This window comes from Euprymna scolopes, chromosome 22 (assembly GCF_053919585.1).
Source record: "Euprymna scolopes isolate OS-2025 chromosome 22, ASM5391958v1, whole genome shotgun sequence".
Lineage (NCBI taxonomy): Eukaryota > Metazoa > Mollusca > Cephalopoda > Sepiida > Sepiolidae > Euprymna > Euprymna scolopes.
The window spans coordinates 106018001-106035736 of NC_136503.1; the positions used below are offsets into that span (position 1 = coordinate 106018001).

The 17736-nt window shown below is 32.0% G+C and overlaps 1 protein-coding gene across 4 annotated transcripts in view; it reads right to left on the reverse strand.

Annotated features, from left to right (window-relative positions):
• LOC145243622 (protein broad-minded-like) overlaps positions 1-17736 on the reverse strand; it is a 403332-nt gene that overhangs the window by 269608 nt on the left and 115988 nt on the right. For 3 of the 4 annotated variants that reach the window (XM_080106643.1, XM_080106646.1, XM_080106645.1), the window contains one exon: positions 16444-16572. The exons of the other annotated variant lie outside the window; for it this stretch is intronic. In XM_080106643.1, coding sequence (XP_079962769.1) covers positions 16444-16572 — 129 coding nt within the window. The remainder of the gene's footprint in view (positions 1-16443; positions 16573-17736) is intronic. 4 annotated transcript variants of the gene reach the window in all.

The window sequence follows — 17736 nt, forward strand, 5'->3', positions numbered from 1 at the left end:
GAAGGAAAATCTGGGAAGGATCTAATTATGCTGTCATACTTTTTAATTCTAAGTCATCTACTGTGCACAGTTATCCCCATCACTTTTGCAATCTATAACATCATTACCCCCCCCCCTCTCCATGATTCTGAAGTTTCTTCTAAGGTAAATCCCTGTAGTCGACAATAGCTTAAAACCTGCTGCAATGCCAAAGGAGCTAAGGTAATTCTTTTTTAATCTGACTTAAGCATTTGGGAATCCTATTTCGAACTGACCTTATGTCAAACTTAGCCATATATGTTTGTTCTCTTTTTCACTCCAAACAAGGCATACTACCATTTGGACATAAGGGGCTACTATATATCACAAAGAATGGTGGGGAGTTGAGCAGCGAGATGTCTGTTCACATTAAATTTAAACTTCTGTATGTTAGTACAGTCAGAGAAGCAGGAAACAGGGAGGGAATTCCAAAGTCTAGCAGTCTGAGGGAAGAAACTATTAGAATAGAAGCCTTTCCGGTACTTAGGGACCTCAACAATGAAGGGGTGGAATTTTGCTATTTGTTGGATTAGTCGAGAGGATGTACGTCAAGGGGGGCACAAGTGTTGTGAGTTCATCAGCCCACATTCCATTAAATTACTGCTGTCTGCCTAAAAAGCTGATGGAATGCCAAAGGCTCTATGGTAATTTTTTTTAAGCTCAGCATTTTATGTCACTGGAAATCCCAATTTGAACTGACCTTGTGTCAAACTTAGCAATATAAGGAGAGGCAAGTGGATAAATTTAAAGAAAAACGAACAATCCTTTCTGGAATTATTAAAATCAGAACATCAAATTAATAACTTTTGTGCAATTAGTCTGTTATTTTCGGACTTGCGGGTCGACAGCGAAGCACAGCGTTATCATCGCAGTAGGAAAGGATGCGTAAATTACAATTAAAATGGCGCGGAATCTGGGGGAAAAATTTAATCAACTTTTGAAAATGAGAGAAAAAGAACAAAACGGTAAAAAAAAAGAAGTTCCCTGAAAAAAAATAAAACAAAAAATAAAAACGAAACGAAATAAATTATAAAATAAACAAAGTATCGTAAAAGAATGTAAAAATTCAGAAATAATTTTTCTTGCATTACTGAAATGTTTATTTATTTTTTATTTAAATTTATTTGGAAATTTCGTGAAAGTTAATTAAAACGATGCATCAGAAAATGAGGTAGGAATGGCAGAAATGAAGAAATAAACGTAAATTGTGTTGAATTATTTTGAAATCAGCAAGACAAACATGAAAAATTACAAAATGAGGGCAGGGAGGCAATTAAAAAGAAACACAAAAATTATGTTCGGTTTGTCTATATCTGTACAACTAAATAAACAATGTCTAGCGTTGTGTTACAGTTTTTACAAACTCTATTCAACATAAGGACCAATTATTTCACTAAGACCATCAAAACGATAACGTGCCAGTAATTTGATACTCAGAAATACATTAGAGCAGAAACGCATAATTATATATATATATATATATATATATATATATATATATATATATATATATATATATATATATATATATATATATAAATAAATAAAATCCTCTTCTTCTTCCCTGATCTTTCTTATTAACATTATGTCTCGGCAGTCGTAAGTGAGTGTTCCTAATGATGGCGGTCTTAACAGAGCTGAAAGAGAGAAACAGACCAAATACCAAGGTCTCATGTATGATATGAAAAGAAACTGGAACCTAAAAGGGATATCGATCATACCAGTTATCATAGGTGCCACAGGGCTTATGAAGAAGAACCTGAAGTCCTACCTAACTAATATTCCTGGTGAACCAAGTGCAAAAGAGATTCAGACAATTGCACTTAAGGGAACAGCGAGGATACTAAAAAGAGCTCTCGGTTGGTTTCAATAAAAAAGCGGGGCAATGTTGGCAGCTGGTTTGGCTGCCCCATACCCAGCATTACAATCTTCAAAGGAAGAAAAATAAAAGAAATTAAAAAAAAGTGAAAAGCATATCTTATTTTTCTTTTATTAATATTATTGGAATTTTCCCCTTTTCCTTGTACATATTTGTGAATTATTCCATGGATTTCGGCCTTTTGAATTATTTTGGACCATCTTCCAATTACGTGATTTCCTTGGATTTTACTTGTGCAAATGGAAACTCAGTTAACTTTCTTGGGGTTATATTTTTGGATTATAACGTCACTGGATTATTTATCTTTCACCAGACTATACATTCACGTGAAATCACCTTTTTCTTCACCATATTCCCTCTGCTCCACTTTTTGTTATCAAGTAAAATCTTTGACTTACTTGTTGTTTCATCAAATACTTTTGTATGCAAAATCTGATCCCGCATTTTGCTAATTCCTACCCTCTGATGAGAAGGAAAGTATTCCTTCGAAACTCCGCGGATTAAGGACTATCCACTTTTCAAGCGTTTCCTTTTTAGATTAAATATGTTTTTAACTCTTTTTCAAAGTGTTTTTAACATGTTTTATTAACTGTTTGCTCGTATATATATTAATTATTAATTACTACGTGCATAAAAGTAAGTCATCTATATACATGCATGTTTCGGAGTTTATTCCTCATCAGTGTAGCTAGACTTTTATTGACAAGGATCGAACCTATAACGGTTTGGCAATAAAAGTCTAGCCATACTGATGAGGAGTAAGCTCTGAAACATGTATGCATATAGATGACTTACTTTTATGCACGTAGTAATTATTAATTAATAATTAAATAAAAAAATTATCAATTAATAATTAAATAAAAAAATTATCAATTAATAATTAAATAAAAAAATTATCAATTAATAATTAAATAAAAAAAATTATTAATTAATAATTAAATAAAAAAATTATTAATTAATAATTAATATTTAAATAAAAAAATTATTAATTAATAAAAAAAAAAAAGTAAAAAAACGTTCTAAGATCTGGGCGAAGAAAAATGTAAACAAAAGGGCAAATAACTCCTTTCTTACAATAAGAGAAAACGTTCAGGGAGCGAAATAAAGAAATTAATCGCTAAAAAAAAAAGAAAAAAATATTCAAACAGTCTTATATATATATATATATATATATATATATATATATATATATATATATATATATATATTTAAAGGAGATTAGAACAATAGTCTAAAGAGCTGAGTGTATTTTAATGTAACAGTGAAATTACTAGTTTTATTAAAATACAGGAAAGAAAAAGTGCTCGTTGTAATTTAGATATATAATAAGCTCGATAGGTAAATATCCTAGAGCTAATTCAATATTAGGTAATGTGATTGATAATTTAAAATTTAAAAATCAAATTATAATTAAATTAAAAATCAGTTTTACAAGAAGGAACAACAACAAAATCAATTATCTGTACGATCGTTTCGGAAAACCGTGTTTTTATTGCGGTAGACATCAAGTTACGGACAATAATTATTACATATAGTTTTTTAATAAACAAGGTCTCCTCGTCTGCAAATTTTAAAGGGTTTTTATTAAATTTAAAAGACACCATAAATAAACCTAGCATTAAAAGTAAGGCAGATGTATCTTTTAGTTTTTCGCCGTTTGAAATCAGGAACTATGGTTAAAATACACATATGTGATGTTTGCTATAGCTTTTCACCTTATTGAAACTGATTTTTAATTTAATTATAATTTGATTTTTAAATTTTAAATTATCAATCACATTACCTTATATATATATATATATATATATATATATATATATATATATATATATATATATATATATATAAAGCATATTTCATTCATTTTTGTCTTGATTCTATTTCCGATCCTTTCCAACTTCCGAATAAAAGTCTTCACTTCTGGAAGAAACTGACTGATGTAATCGCCATATTTATCATAAGTCTAGGTACTTTCCAATCCCTCATGATTCATCGTCAGGGATAGATTAATCTAACTCGTTTTGAGCAATTTATATGCGTTTTTTTTTCCCTTCTCTTTAGTTTATTTATTTTACTTTATTTTTTCATTGGTTAATAGTAATATCAACCTGAAATGTTTGAAAAATTATTAAAATAAATAACTTTACAAACATTTCAGGATGTTATTACTATCGAAACAATTTATTTTTGCTTATATAACAGTTTATATTTTAATAGATATTCTTTTAAAAAAACTTTATTAGTAATGCTTCTAATATTTCAAGTTTTCGTTTATTATTGGTCAGAAGTGAAGACCGATATTTAGACCAATAATAAACGAAAACTTGAAATATTAGGGGACATGTCCCCTGTCCTAGGCAATAACAAATCTAAATTTATAAGCGATAAAAATAAACAGTATAATTAATCTAGGGATTATGGCCTAACGGTTAAGGCACCGGACTGTGGTAAACATGGTCTGAAGTTCAATCCCTAGAAACAGTTGAACTACGCTGATGAGAGGTAATGACCTTGAAACACGCGTGTACGTAGATTACTGTTTTAAAAATAATAAATAAATAAAAAAATGTTATATACGTCCAAACAAATAAAAAAAAGGGCGACTTTCTAAGTAAATAAAAAAATGAGCTTCGAGGCGGAGCCAATATTAACCGTATGTATCGCTTGAAAAAACAACAATAACAAATATATATATATATATATATATATATATAGATTTGTATACGTAATAAAAATTAAGCTGAAAACTAAATTTTCAATTGTAAGACATATTCTATATAGCCTCAAACGTAATTTGTTGAGCTTTGCATTATCCTGATAAGTTTCTTCTTAAAGAATCTTATTCTTCTAACTTCCCCATATATAAGCGAACGTGTCTGTGTGTGTGTGTGTCTGTGTACATTTCCCTACGCAATAACTCTGTCAATTTTAAGTCTACAGACTCGAAATTTGATATACAGGGTACTGAGACTTGGGAAAATCGATGTGATCGGTTTTCGGCCAGAAATTTGGCGATTAAAGGGTCAAAGTTCAACGATTTGACCTTTGAGAACTCTACCAAACTCCTCCGACAATTTTGGGTCTAAACACTTGAAATTTTAGATATAGATTCCTTGAACATGGATCTAACTTAATAACTTGATTCGAGCCCAAAACAATAAATGTTAAGGGGTCATAATAGAGGTCAAAGTTAAAAAAATTGACCGTTTATATTTTTTTTTTGCTCAGCATAAATCTCCAAACACCCGGGCAACGCCGGCCACCCATGCTAGTATATATATATATATATATATATATATATATATATATATATATATATATATACACACATATATATATATACTATACATATACACACACACACATATATATATACATATACATACATATATATATACATATACATATATATACATATACACATATATATATGTATATGTATATATATTATGTAATAAAAATTAAGACAAACCTACCTTGATAAAAAGCTCCACCCGATTAAGAGGAGCAAACAATAGCCTAAATAAGTTTTTTCCTTATTCCCCTTTCTGTTACCCTTATTGACTTGATAATGTAATAAAGTTCCTATGTAACTTTACTCTTTATCTTCTTAACTTATTCTCTCTACCTCTCTCTCTCTCTCTCTCTCTCTCTCTTTATATATATATATATATATATATATATATATATATATATATATATGAAACAGGTCTTATAAAAATAGTGGACGTAAAATATCCAATCATTTGAGGCCCCTAGCAACTTTTAGTTTCATAAGTGATAAAGTTTGAAAATATGGAGAGAGACAGACAGACATAGTGAGTTTTATAAATTAAATATGCAATAATATACGTATATGTTAGTGGTGGGACGATTCCAATATTTTTACCGATTCCTTACTAAATTCCTGATTCCGATACAATTACCGATTACGATTCTTTATAAATCTCTAAATATTTAACCATACATTTATTATTTTTCCCGATCACATCATGTTAAATGTTCAGATATTTTCTTAAGCATAAAAATATACTTTTGAGGATGAATTATAGGTTTTAGTTTTACAGGTACTTTAAAATTATAAATATGTATTTTTTTTATCTAGCAGTGGGAGATTTGTTTTAAACAAAATAAAATAAAAAAATAAAGACAAAAAAATCGATTTTGGCATCGGAAATATACACAATTTTTTCCGATTCCGATACCCCCAAAAGTACCAATTTTTCCAATTCCGATTAATCGTCCCAGTACTAATATATATTTATATACATAAGAGAAAAGAAATTAAAACTGTCAGTTGAAATTTACAATCAAATTTCTTGTTCGACTGAATACTCCAAAAAACAATTTACAAAGTCCTTATTCCACGGAGTTTCAAAGAATGCTATATTTGCCATTCTTTTCATCAGAGGACATAAAGAAATCAGCAAATTATATTTGTAGCAGTGCTAGAATTTGCTGTTTATGGCATTAAATAAAACTGCAATTTATTATAGTCATAAATTGCAAAAATGTACATGTCCTTAAAAAAAAAAAACAATTTACAAAGTCCTTATTCCGTGGAGTTTCCATTGCTTATATCAGGTAAACACTGCAGCTCCTCTGATTTCATTATAGATTAGTGTAGGGACGATTAATCGAAATCGGGAATAAGAAAAATCGGAAGGAAAAATTTGTGCCTAATTTCCGATTACAAAATTGATTCTTTTAATATTTTTCAAACTTAATTTTCCATTGCTTATATTGCTGATAAATCTTTATTGTTTTTAAACTATTAGTAAAACTAAATTCTATCGATCATCATAATGGTACCCGGAAAACTTGCTCATTTTTGCTAGGTAGGAAAACTCGTCCATTATTGAATAAATATCGATTGAAAACAAATTTTATGACCGTTATTGGATGAGATATTGTTTTTAAAAAAGAATACACATCCCATAATATTAAAAAAAATTTTTTTTTCTTGTTTACTCTTGATTAAAGAAAATAAACTTAGTCACAGAGTTAAGACCCAAAAAACGAAACCATATATTTATTTAAAAAATACTTTAGTTTTAACACTTTTTTTGTGCTAGTATTATGGAACAAAAATAAAAGAAAGAAAACAAATATTTCATTCAGAAGAAATAAATTAGTTTAAACAATTCTTGTGCTATTACGAAACAAAAAAAGAAAACACGGTACTTATGCATTTTGATACCGCGCTGAAATAATAACGTTATTTCGAAAGTCATTTTTAACATGGGAGGGAAGGATGTTTTGGAACTAATCTGTGCTTCCACCTAACAATTTAATAAAAAAAGCTATCGTGAAACTTGAATTTAATCTGAAAAACTATTTTAAAATAGCGTGGTACCAAAATTACATAAGAACCGAAAACACTTTTTGTATTATTTGATAATATAAGATTTTTTGTTTACATCATTGGGGGGGGGGCACTTCTGCAGTATGTAGACAGTCACTATTGTCATGGGGGGATAACTCCAATTTCTTCTTGGTCAAAGAATGTGGCAAATAAGTAACAAACAAAATTTTTTGTCCGAACAGAAAAATATTTGAAAACCAAAACATTTATTGTATAAAAAGTATTAATATATAATTGTAAAAAAATTATTTAAAAGCCTGCGTAAGAAAATATATTTTTAATAAAACAATTTTGTAATAAAAACAACATTGGATTTTATAAAGTAAAATATTTTTTTTCCGAACAAATAAATAATTTAAAAAAAACATTTTTTTAATTAAAGCAATTTTGAAGGGTCAACAACACATTAATAATTTAAATGCTTTTTGATCGAGAAATGCCAGCTAGCGACAGTTTAACAGAACAAAAAGGAAACTTAACCCGGTTTAAAAAAAATGTTTTAAACATTTAATGTTTAAAAAAACAAAAAAAAAAAACGATGTTAAACTTGTTAAAAAAATAAAACAATAAAACAGCGATTTTTAAAAATGGGGGAAAAAAATCTTTTGTAAAAGAAAAAAAAGAGGGAGTCGGTAGCAAGTAGGCTCGAATCCAGAGCCTCGAGGCCAACAGGCTGACGACATACACCTGCGCTACAGCGACGGAAGCAATGTAAGACGTTAAATTTAACGATTAAAAAGTGAATGAGTTTAAATTGAGGCCAAACATTACGCTTGCGAGACAGTTTTTAAGTGCATGTTTAATGAGGTGAAATCCGCACTTAATTTTACTGCGGGATAGTTCTTTGGATTTTATTTTTTTTTTTACCCAACTTTGTCTGGTTTTGTTTCCCCAACGTGTTGGGGAAAACCAGCTCCTCCTTTATTAGGGGAGTGTCCAAATGAAAGCAATTGTCTGATATGACGATGAAAACCGACATTGACCAAAACGTCCATTGTTTTCTGGACGCTTCCAGGCCGTAGGGCCGAGAACCGCGCCTTAGTTACACATCAGTTTCGCTTTTATATGAAAAAGCCGAATCAACACAAGAAGGGCCGAAATAGCAAGAACTGTGTAAAACTCGATGTAAATAAATCTAGCCGCGACGCGCCTTCGCAATTCGTACATATTATGATCTACACGGTATATAAGAAGTTCTAAGCGATAGTAGACCGCCCCCCCCGAGACTCCTCCTCCGAAAAAAGCCTTTCTTAGACATACAAAAACTCTCGTGCGCGTTTTGCCTTTATATATATATATATATATATATATATATATATATATATATATATATATATATATATATATATATATATATATATATATATATATATATATAGAGAGAGAGAGAGAGAGAGAGAGATTTAAAGTGCAAGATCAGTTTCACACATAAAGTTAACATTCTAGCGTGTTAGGGCAGTTAACCAAAAACAAAATATTTTTTCTATTAGAGATAAATTATGTGCGTTTATTTGGGGGATGTGTACTTTTTAAAGCGATTACGCATGGTTTTACGACTTTGTCAATCGAATTTAAGTTAGTGCAAAACAATTTAGTTCACATCCATAAAGAAGTAGAATGGCCTAGAAATGATTATTATTTTACGTTAAATTTATATTCGAAAACGAGTTCTCCCTCTAAATACTAAAATGATTGCTTTTCTTTCCGTCAAGTTTTTTTTAAAGGGTTTTACACGTAATCACCTATAGAATTAACATTTCATTTTGGAATGGGGATTTAGCTGAGAGTGTTAATCATCATCATCATCATCATTATTATTTGCATCTCGATATTTTTTTGTTTTTACAGAAACCCTAACCCACCAATTTTTTATAATTAAAAGAAAATTTTCACTTCATTCATAGAGAGAAGGCACTGGATAATTAACAAAACCTACACCCTTTCCATGTTAAAAATGTTCTTTCTAAATAGTAACATTATTATTTAGAAATCCGTTCCTAACAATGGGGGGGGGGCGTTGTTAAATATTTTGTCCTTACATCGTTTTCTCATTTTGTCTACCAATCGTCGACTATTTTCAACTGTTTATGAAAACTTTCAAGTAGCATGTTGTACACTAACGAAAAAAAATATACGCGGAAATTAGCAGGGCTTATGTAATAATTTAAAAATTTACAAAAAACAACAAATCTGTAATTAAGTGTTTATAAATTTTAAAGGAATCGGGAATCGTATCGAAATCAGAAATTTAGAATGGAAATGATAATTGTATCGGAATCGGGAAAAATTTGGGAATCGTCCCATCACAATCATGTTGACTCGCTGGTTCTCACCAGATCACTGTTAAGCAATGTTAAGCCTGACCAGTACCAGATGGGTGACCATTTGGGAAAACTAGGCACTATATGCACCACGCTGAATCGTAGAAATTTTCAGGTTGGTATCTGGGTTGGTTAGTTGTTTTTGTTTTACGGCATATCAACCCTTTCTAGGTTATTTAATGCCGAATCCAAATATTTTGAAGAAAATTTTTTTAATAGAATATATTTGTTGTTTTCAAGTCAGTTTCTATTTAACCCATAGTTGGGACCCTAAGAGGTACTACCACTCCGGGTCAGAGTGGACCTGGGAGCAATGGCAATTAAAGGGTGGCTCCACACTCCCCAAAGCCCGCAAGTTGGGGCCTCACCACTGGATATAGTTTAAGGTCATATCCAGGACCTAGTATCTGGGAGCGCATTAATTCACTGGGAGAGATGCACTCCTATATATATATATATATATATATATATATATATATATATATATATACTAGCAGGACCCGTTAACTGGCGTTGCCCGGTGGAAGCCTGCCCCATCCTTCCTCGCAAAAAAGTAAACTATGGTTGTTGTTGGTAGTCACTACCGTCCCTGAACGAATCCAGAATCTGGCGGCAATGGCCGAAATGAAATAATCTGGCTTTCACTGGCGATTAGTGATGGTTTGGGACGATAACATGCAGGTACTTTTTGAACTAAAAAAAAGCAATTAACACATTCGCTAGCAACTACCAATAATTTTGTACCATGGCATTTGCTAAGCCTTGCCTAAAACTCATTGTAACAAATTTCTTTTTTCTATTAGTCAATGTGCATTCGGCACGTACGATAACTCTCTTTAACTTGAACTGGCATATCAAAATAACACACATTGAATAATATATTTACGAGTTATCTTATATTTGGCCCCTGCCATGTATTTTGTTGTTTTTTTCTTTAGTGAATACGTATATAAGTTATAAGTTGAATGATTCACTATAAATAAAAGCTGATTTGAGTTACTTTTATTACAAAAAAAATGTACAAACTAATGTGAGATATTTTCCTATTTAATGTGTTAATACCTATTTTAAAAATATATTTTTAACGTGTATTGTACATTCTTAGCTGACATTTTTAATATTCAGTTTTCTAAAAGAATGAACAATCAATTATTTTTACAATATAAACAATATCAATTTCTAATCGAATTTAACAATCAATTCTTTTTACAATATAAACAATATCAATTTCTAATCGAATTTAACAATCAATTCTTTTTACAATATAAACAATATCTAAATATTCTAATAGAATTTAACAATAGACTAATTTCTAACATTCCAATTCTTAACTTTGCTTACAAGGTTCGAGTCTCGGCTTATCCTAGTCTCATTTTCACTTATCTAATACTCTTATTTACATAAAAAGGGGGCAGCCTTTCCCTGTAACATCGGGACAAATCCTTATTTCAAGATTGGCGGTAGCAGACATAAATTTTATTTTTGCCGTCGAGTCTCACCACATCCAATAGTTGAAAAGGTTGAGGAGGATTAAATAAGACAAATTTAATAATAAGCTTTTTACTTATTTCATGTGTTAAATACGAGAATATTATAAATAAGACAAATTTAATACATATTATATTTATGTGCATTATTTGTTGACTTTAGAATGCGTAGATCAGCATGAATTAAGAAAAGCACAAAAATTTGTCGTTGGATTTTTTGTTTTACGGCATATCAACCCTTTTCAGGTTATTTAATGCCGAATCCAGTGATTTTGAAGAAAATTTTTTTAATAGAATATATTTGTTTTTTTTTTTCAAGTCAGTTTCTATTCAACCCATAGTTGGAACCCTAACAAGTATTACCACTCCGGGTCAGAGTGGACCTGGGAGCTATGGCAATACAGGGGTGGCTACACACTCCCCAAAGCCCACAAGCTGGGGCCTCACCATTAGAGAAAGTTTAAGGTCATGTCCAGGACCTAAACATGCTTTTAAGAGAAAAAATGTTTTACCAACACAAAAATTTGTCGATTAGAATAATAATGGAAAGTAAAAAACAGAAGTTTGGAAGTTAGGGATTCTCACTGAACTGTTTAGAGCAATCGAAATTAGTCCTAGCTGTTTCCGTTTGTTGTTCAAGTCTTCCTCTTCTTTTCAACTCTTCCATCAATAGTATTAAATTAAATTCCAGTTTTATACCGTCTTTTTTTAATGTGTAAAACCAAATAATTACGACTTTTTTTCACTTCACTTTTTTGAGTATTGTCATGTTAAGTTTGGAATAGATACCTCCAATATCCCTATGTAAAGAACGGCTTTCGGGTGGACAATCCCCTTAGTATTTGGGGGGGGGGATATGGAAAAATAATTCCCACAAATTTAACCATGAAATCGTTGTCAGCATACCCACCCGCAAATGCTAAAAAAAAATAAATATGTTGTGGGGTGGGGTGTCGTGTTGGTAGGAGAGAAATAGATTTGTTTATCATGTGTATAAACCTGGCAGCCAGTGAATTACAGTGCATAATAAAGGTATTTATATCTCTATAAGTACTTGTCTCCACACAATTTGAATGAGATTTGCTTAATTAGCATTGTCGATAATCTATAAAAGTATTCATTCTAAAGAAAATTGTATAGGTGGACCTAATGTACAAATTAACTGCCCTCCCCAAAAAGTTAACGTGTGCGCAATATCGAGAATCAGTCTGGAAAAGAAATGAAAATAAAATACTCCACCGAATTCAATTCCCTATGTAATGTAATTTATGGTGCAAAATGTAGCATAGGTAATTGTAACTAAAATCAGACCTGGACTTTCAAACACGCGTGCAGGTCTGTCGATTGATGTATGGAAGAATAGGAAATTAACTTAAATAAACATAGTTATTTGCAAAGATATGGAGATAAAAACTAAAAAAAATAAATTGCTTAAAAAGGTAACAAATTTTTTAAAATTTTTTTATTATAAGGGTGGTGAAAAAATGTACTTAAGAATAAAAATAGTTTAACAATTTCAAAATGGGAAGAATATATACAAACCAAGTGAGTGAGAGAGATAGAAGATAAGAAATAAATGTTTGTTGTTTTGTCCTCAAAGAGAGAGAGAGAGAGAGAATATATGGGAAGAATATATACAGCGAGAGAATCTAGTTCATGGCGCAGGTTTAAGTAAAGTATAATTAAATGAATCACCTCAAAAAGAAACGTAACTATGTTTGAAAAATATAATTAATTACTGAAAGAAATGTACGGAGAGAGCGAGCAATTCACTCATAGGGCAAAAGTAGATATCATTGCGACGCCATATTTGAATGGTACATTAGTATTCATTTAACATGCAATACCGTTATTCTGGAATATAAGAATGGCCAGAACTCATCCAATCAGAAGGAGCAGAATAGTTGAGGGAGACTTTATTACTTTGTAACGGAAAAGGGAAAGATTATGTTATGTCAAGGAGTTTAAGATCCAGTTACGAAGGGTGAAAACTCATTTGTCCAAAGTGCAGAATACCTCCTTGTGATGACTAGGAGCAATAAGAGGACTTGTTATATAGAGGGAAAAATAGGAACTACTTCCTCTAAACACGGTTACGATGGTGATGTTGCTCTTAGGATGGAATGTAGGATTTTATTATAATGACTAAATGTGTTTAAAATGGCGTTCTAAAGTTACATAAGGTAGTGGCTGATAGTCTAGACATAGTAAATTTGTATGTGCCTTCTGTTGTACTTTGGTCCAGAGGGGAATTTCTGCAATTAAAATATTATATAGGAGAGGATATATATATATATTTAAATAAGGGGGTAGTCACCAACAATGTGTATTTTTTAACATTATTTCATTATTCCGTGTCTTGGCTTTTCATTGAGAATTCTGTTTGGATCATTGTAATAATGTTTTTAAATCATTGAAATCGTTTTTACGCGTTTCAGACGTTCTGTGAAGCGTCCTCGTCAGAAATTATTTTCAAATGTGTTGGAGATGTAAAAAAAAGTGTTTCCAAGGGGTGGAGGCGTGTCATCCCCATTGTTGGCTTAATTGGAAATATTTTTATTATATACATATACACACACACATATATATATATATATATATATATATATATATATATATATATATATCAAATTATAGTGATTCAATGAAATTAAAAAAAAAAACTTTATTCAAATCAAAGATTTTTTATTATTCCAAGTAAGACAAAGAATACTTTAGCAATTTTATCTCCTTATCCTATAGGTTTCGATGCCTATCATCTCTTCAGAGGAGAAAATATTAGCAAATAGATATAATGGTATTCACCTTATTTGCTAAAGTCAGTTAGACATGGAAAATCATAATCAAAAATTGATTAAATAGAAGAAGTCACAAAACAGGGGAAATTGAAGAAAAGGATATAAAGGTTTAGTTCCAAATTGTGCGGTAACTGCCCTTTAAAGCAGCGAGGTAATATTTTATAAATCTTATAATCAAAGTGTTCCATACCAGCTGATTGTTGGATAATTCTATTCGAGAGTATATATATATATATATATATATATATATATATATATATATATATATATATATACTAGCAAAAGTACCCGTCGTTGACTGGGTTCAAAAACAGCCTACAGAAAATGGACTCTGCTTTATGAAAGTATGATAGGTTATGAAAAGGAAGGGTTGTAAAGAGATAGCTTCGAATTTGGGGGTATCAAAACCAAATCAAAATATGATGTTTTTGAACCCAGTCGACGACGGGTACTTTTGCTAGTACATATATAAAATAAGAATTACAGTTAAGTTTACCAAAATGATCCAAGATGGCAAAACTAAAGTACATTATAAATATTAAAGAATTAATATTTATAAAGTAATCTCAACCAGATGTAAAAGCTCGATAAAACCAAATAGGAGATAGAACTTATAATAACCGCAAATAGTTAATAAAACAGTTAATAAAACATGTTAAAAAAGAGTTAAAAACATATTTAATCTGAAAAGGAAACACTTTATAAGTGGATAGACCTTAATCCGTGTAGTTTCGAAGAAATACTTTCCTTCTCATCAGAGGTTAGGAATTAGCAAAATGCGGGATCCGAGTTTGCATACAAAAGTATTTGATGAAACTCCAAGTAAGTCAAAGATCTTACTTGATAACTTGCAGTTTCATCAAATACTTTTGTAATCAAAATCCGATCCCGCATTTTGCTAATTCCTACCCTCTGATGAGAAGGAAAGTATTTCTTCGAAACTCTGCGGATTAAGGACTATCCACTTATAAAGTGTTTCCTTTTCAGATTAAATATGTTTTAACTCTTTTTCAAAGTGTTTTTTAACATGTTTTATTAACTATTTGCTCTTTATAAATATATAGTCTTTGAAGTTTTTAACCTTTAAAACTATACAAAAAAAATATTTTTTATCATTCGTTAGAAAACCATCTAGTCAGTAAGTCATTTAATCACCTGCAAGCACTGCATCAACTCGCTCTCAAATTTACTATCATACCAATAATTTATTTTTCAAGGGATCATCAGTTGTTTATCATGAAACACTGTTTCGGGAATATATATATATATATGTACACGCACACAAGATAATAGTTTGTACAAAATATTGGTTGTCTGTCGAAAGAAATGCGTCGATGTGTTCGTGTGCGTGTGTTTCTTTTATGAAAAATGATTTTGTGTTTGGCTTAGGATTTGATGAAATAAAATTAAATCTGGAATTACAGGAAATAAAACAGTGAAATCTGCCGGAAAATGTTGCTGCTATCAGCCATATCCACACGAACACGAGAGTATAACGATTGACGAGTCATAGAATTGGACAGAAATAGAAAGGGGGGGGAGAGAAAATATAGCAACAGGGAAGGAAAGAGTGAGGATGATAAAGGAAGGGAGGTAATGAACGAGGAGGATGGAGGAGCTGAAAGAAAGGTGCTTGTTAAGATAGAGTCGACAGATCGATTTTTTAAAAATGTTCTTTTAAGCAGAAAAAACAATATTAGTAGTCTTGTCGAAAATATTAATATATCTAAAAATTACGAAAATTCATCAAGTAAAACAACTGCTATTGTGTTTTTGGTTTTTTAGCTATAGGCTAAATGCAATGCGTTCCGAGTTATGCCTCCTGTGTGTGAACTCTTGATTGTTTACTTTAAAACATCTAAGAAAAATGCAATTTTACCCAATTTTCCGTGAAAATTACTTTTAATTATAAATAAATTTCTACTTGATGAATTTCTGTAATTCTTGGATATATTTGGTGGTGGGTTCTGTCAACCATGCTAAAAAGCTATTAACGCCCGAAAGTATCCTATACCTCTATAAGGCCACCATTCGCCCATGTATGGAGTATTGTTGTTATATTTGGGCTGGTGCATCTGCCACTAGTCTCTCGCTCCAAGACAAGGTTCCAAAGAGAGTCGACAATCTGATAGGTCCTGAACTGTCAGCTAAACTTCAGCCTCTGTCACATCGACGAAATGTTGCGTCCCTCTGTCTGTTCTACAAGTATTTTAATGGTGAATGCTCTGACGAACTGCAAGCACTTCTGCCCCCTAGACCTGGGAGCAATGGTAATTAAAGGGTGGCTCCACACTCCCCAAAGCCCACAAGCTGGGGCCTCACCACTGGATATAGTTTAAGGTCATATCTAGGACCTCCATTGAGGGACTTTTACCCTCTGCAGGGGGGGGGGGCAGTTGGCGTATTCTAATGCCCCACCGACAGGGCCTTGTGGATAGGAGAGAAAATGTAAGAATTTAAATGCGATTCAATAGAAAAACATGATAAAAAAAAATACAAGTAAAACAAGAGAGGGGGTGGTAGGGAATATTTAAAGAGGAGAGGTGGGAGGTTCTAGTAATTTAGTACGACTTACGGTGAGTCGAGGCTCGGTGTCAGAGAAGGCATCAAACAGGTGTTTTCTCATCATGGGCCAGTGGTCACCGCAAAGGATTTCGGCAGCGATTGGCACCTGGTTCAGCATTCGAAGGGCTTCGCAACGGCTCTAGATGAAGAAAAAGGAAATTGAAGATGGAGATTTAAAAAAAAAAAAAAAAGAATGCAAAGGACACGTATCACATTCTAAACCCACTCAACTAAGCAGAGGGTTGTGAGATAGATAGCGGTAGAGGAAGCGAGAAAGAGAAAAAATTGTAGAGAGATAGGGAATCGGGAAAATATAGAGAGTTAGAAAGAAAAAAGAAGAGAGAGATGAAATAAAGAAACAGAAAAGGGAGAGATAAAGGAAGGGGGAGAGAAGGAGGGAGGGAGAAGGGAAGAGAAAGAGGGAGAGAGAGAAGGAAGGAGAAAGGGAGAGAGGAGGGAGGAGAGAGTGGATGAAGATAGGGGGAAATAGAGAATTAGCAATATATATATATATATATATATATATATATATATATATATATATATATATATATATAAAATTTAATTAACTTTCTTGGATTCTGCATCTTTGGATTTTACCGTCATTGGAAATTTTACCCTATCCATTCACATCATCAACGCTCTGATCCCCATCTGATATCAATTGAAATGGATGGTTCTCGTCTTGGGGAGGCTCCATGTTCTGACAAGCTTCTGAGTTTGACCTTTACTCCTGATCTGAAATGGAACACGTACATCAAATCTGTTGCCAGGGACGCTGGGAAAATGGTGGGATCCTTCTATCGCTCCAGAAGATATCTCACTACTGATGCAATTCTCTATCTGTATAAAAGCCAAGTACGTCCAAGGATGAAGTACTGCTGCCACATCTGGGCAGGAGCTGCCAAAAACAGCCTATCCTGCCTTGACAGATTACAAAATAGACTTCGTGGTTTGGTGGGGGATGCCCTTTTCTCTTCTTCTGCAGCCTCTCTCCCACAGAAGAGACGTTGTGAGCCTGTCTTTGTTTTATCGTTATTTCCATGGCAAGTGCTCGTCTGAGCTCCAATCTCTCGACCCCCCCCTCGCCAATCTGTCACAAGAAACACCCGTCTGGCTGAAACCACTGTCATTAATTTTCCCCACTCTTTATCTGTGCCTAAATCCAAACGTAGATTCCATGAACAAAGCTTCTTTCTCAGAAGTGCACGATTGTGGAACTCTCTTCCGTTCGCCTGTTTCGCACCTGACTACAACTTGGATGTCTTCAAGTCCAACATAAACAAATTCCTGATAAACCGCC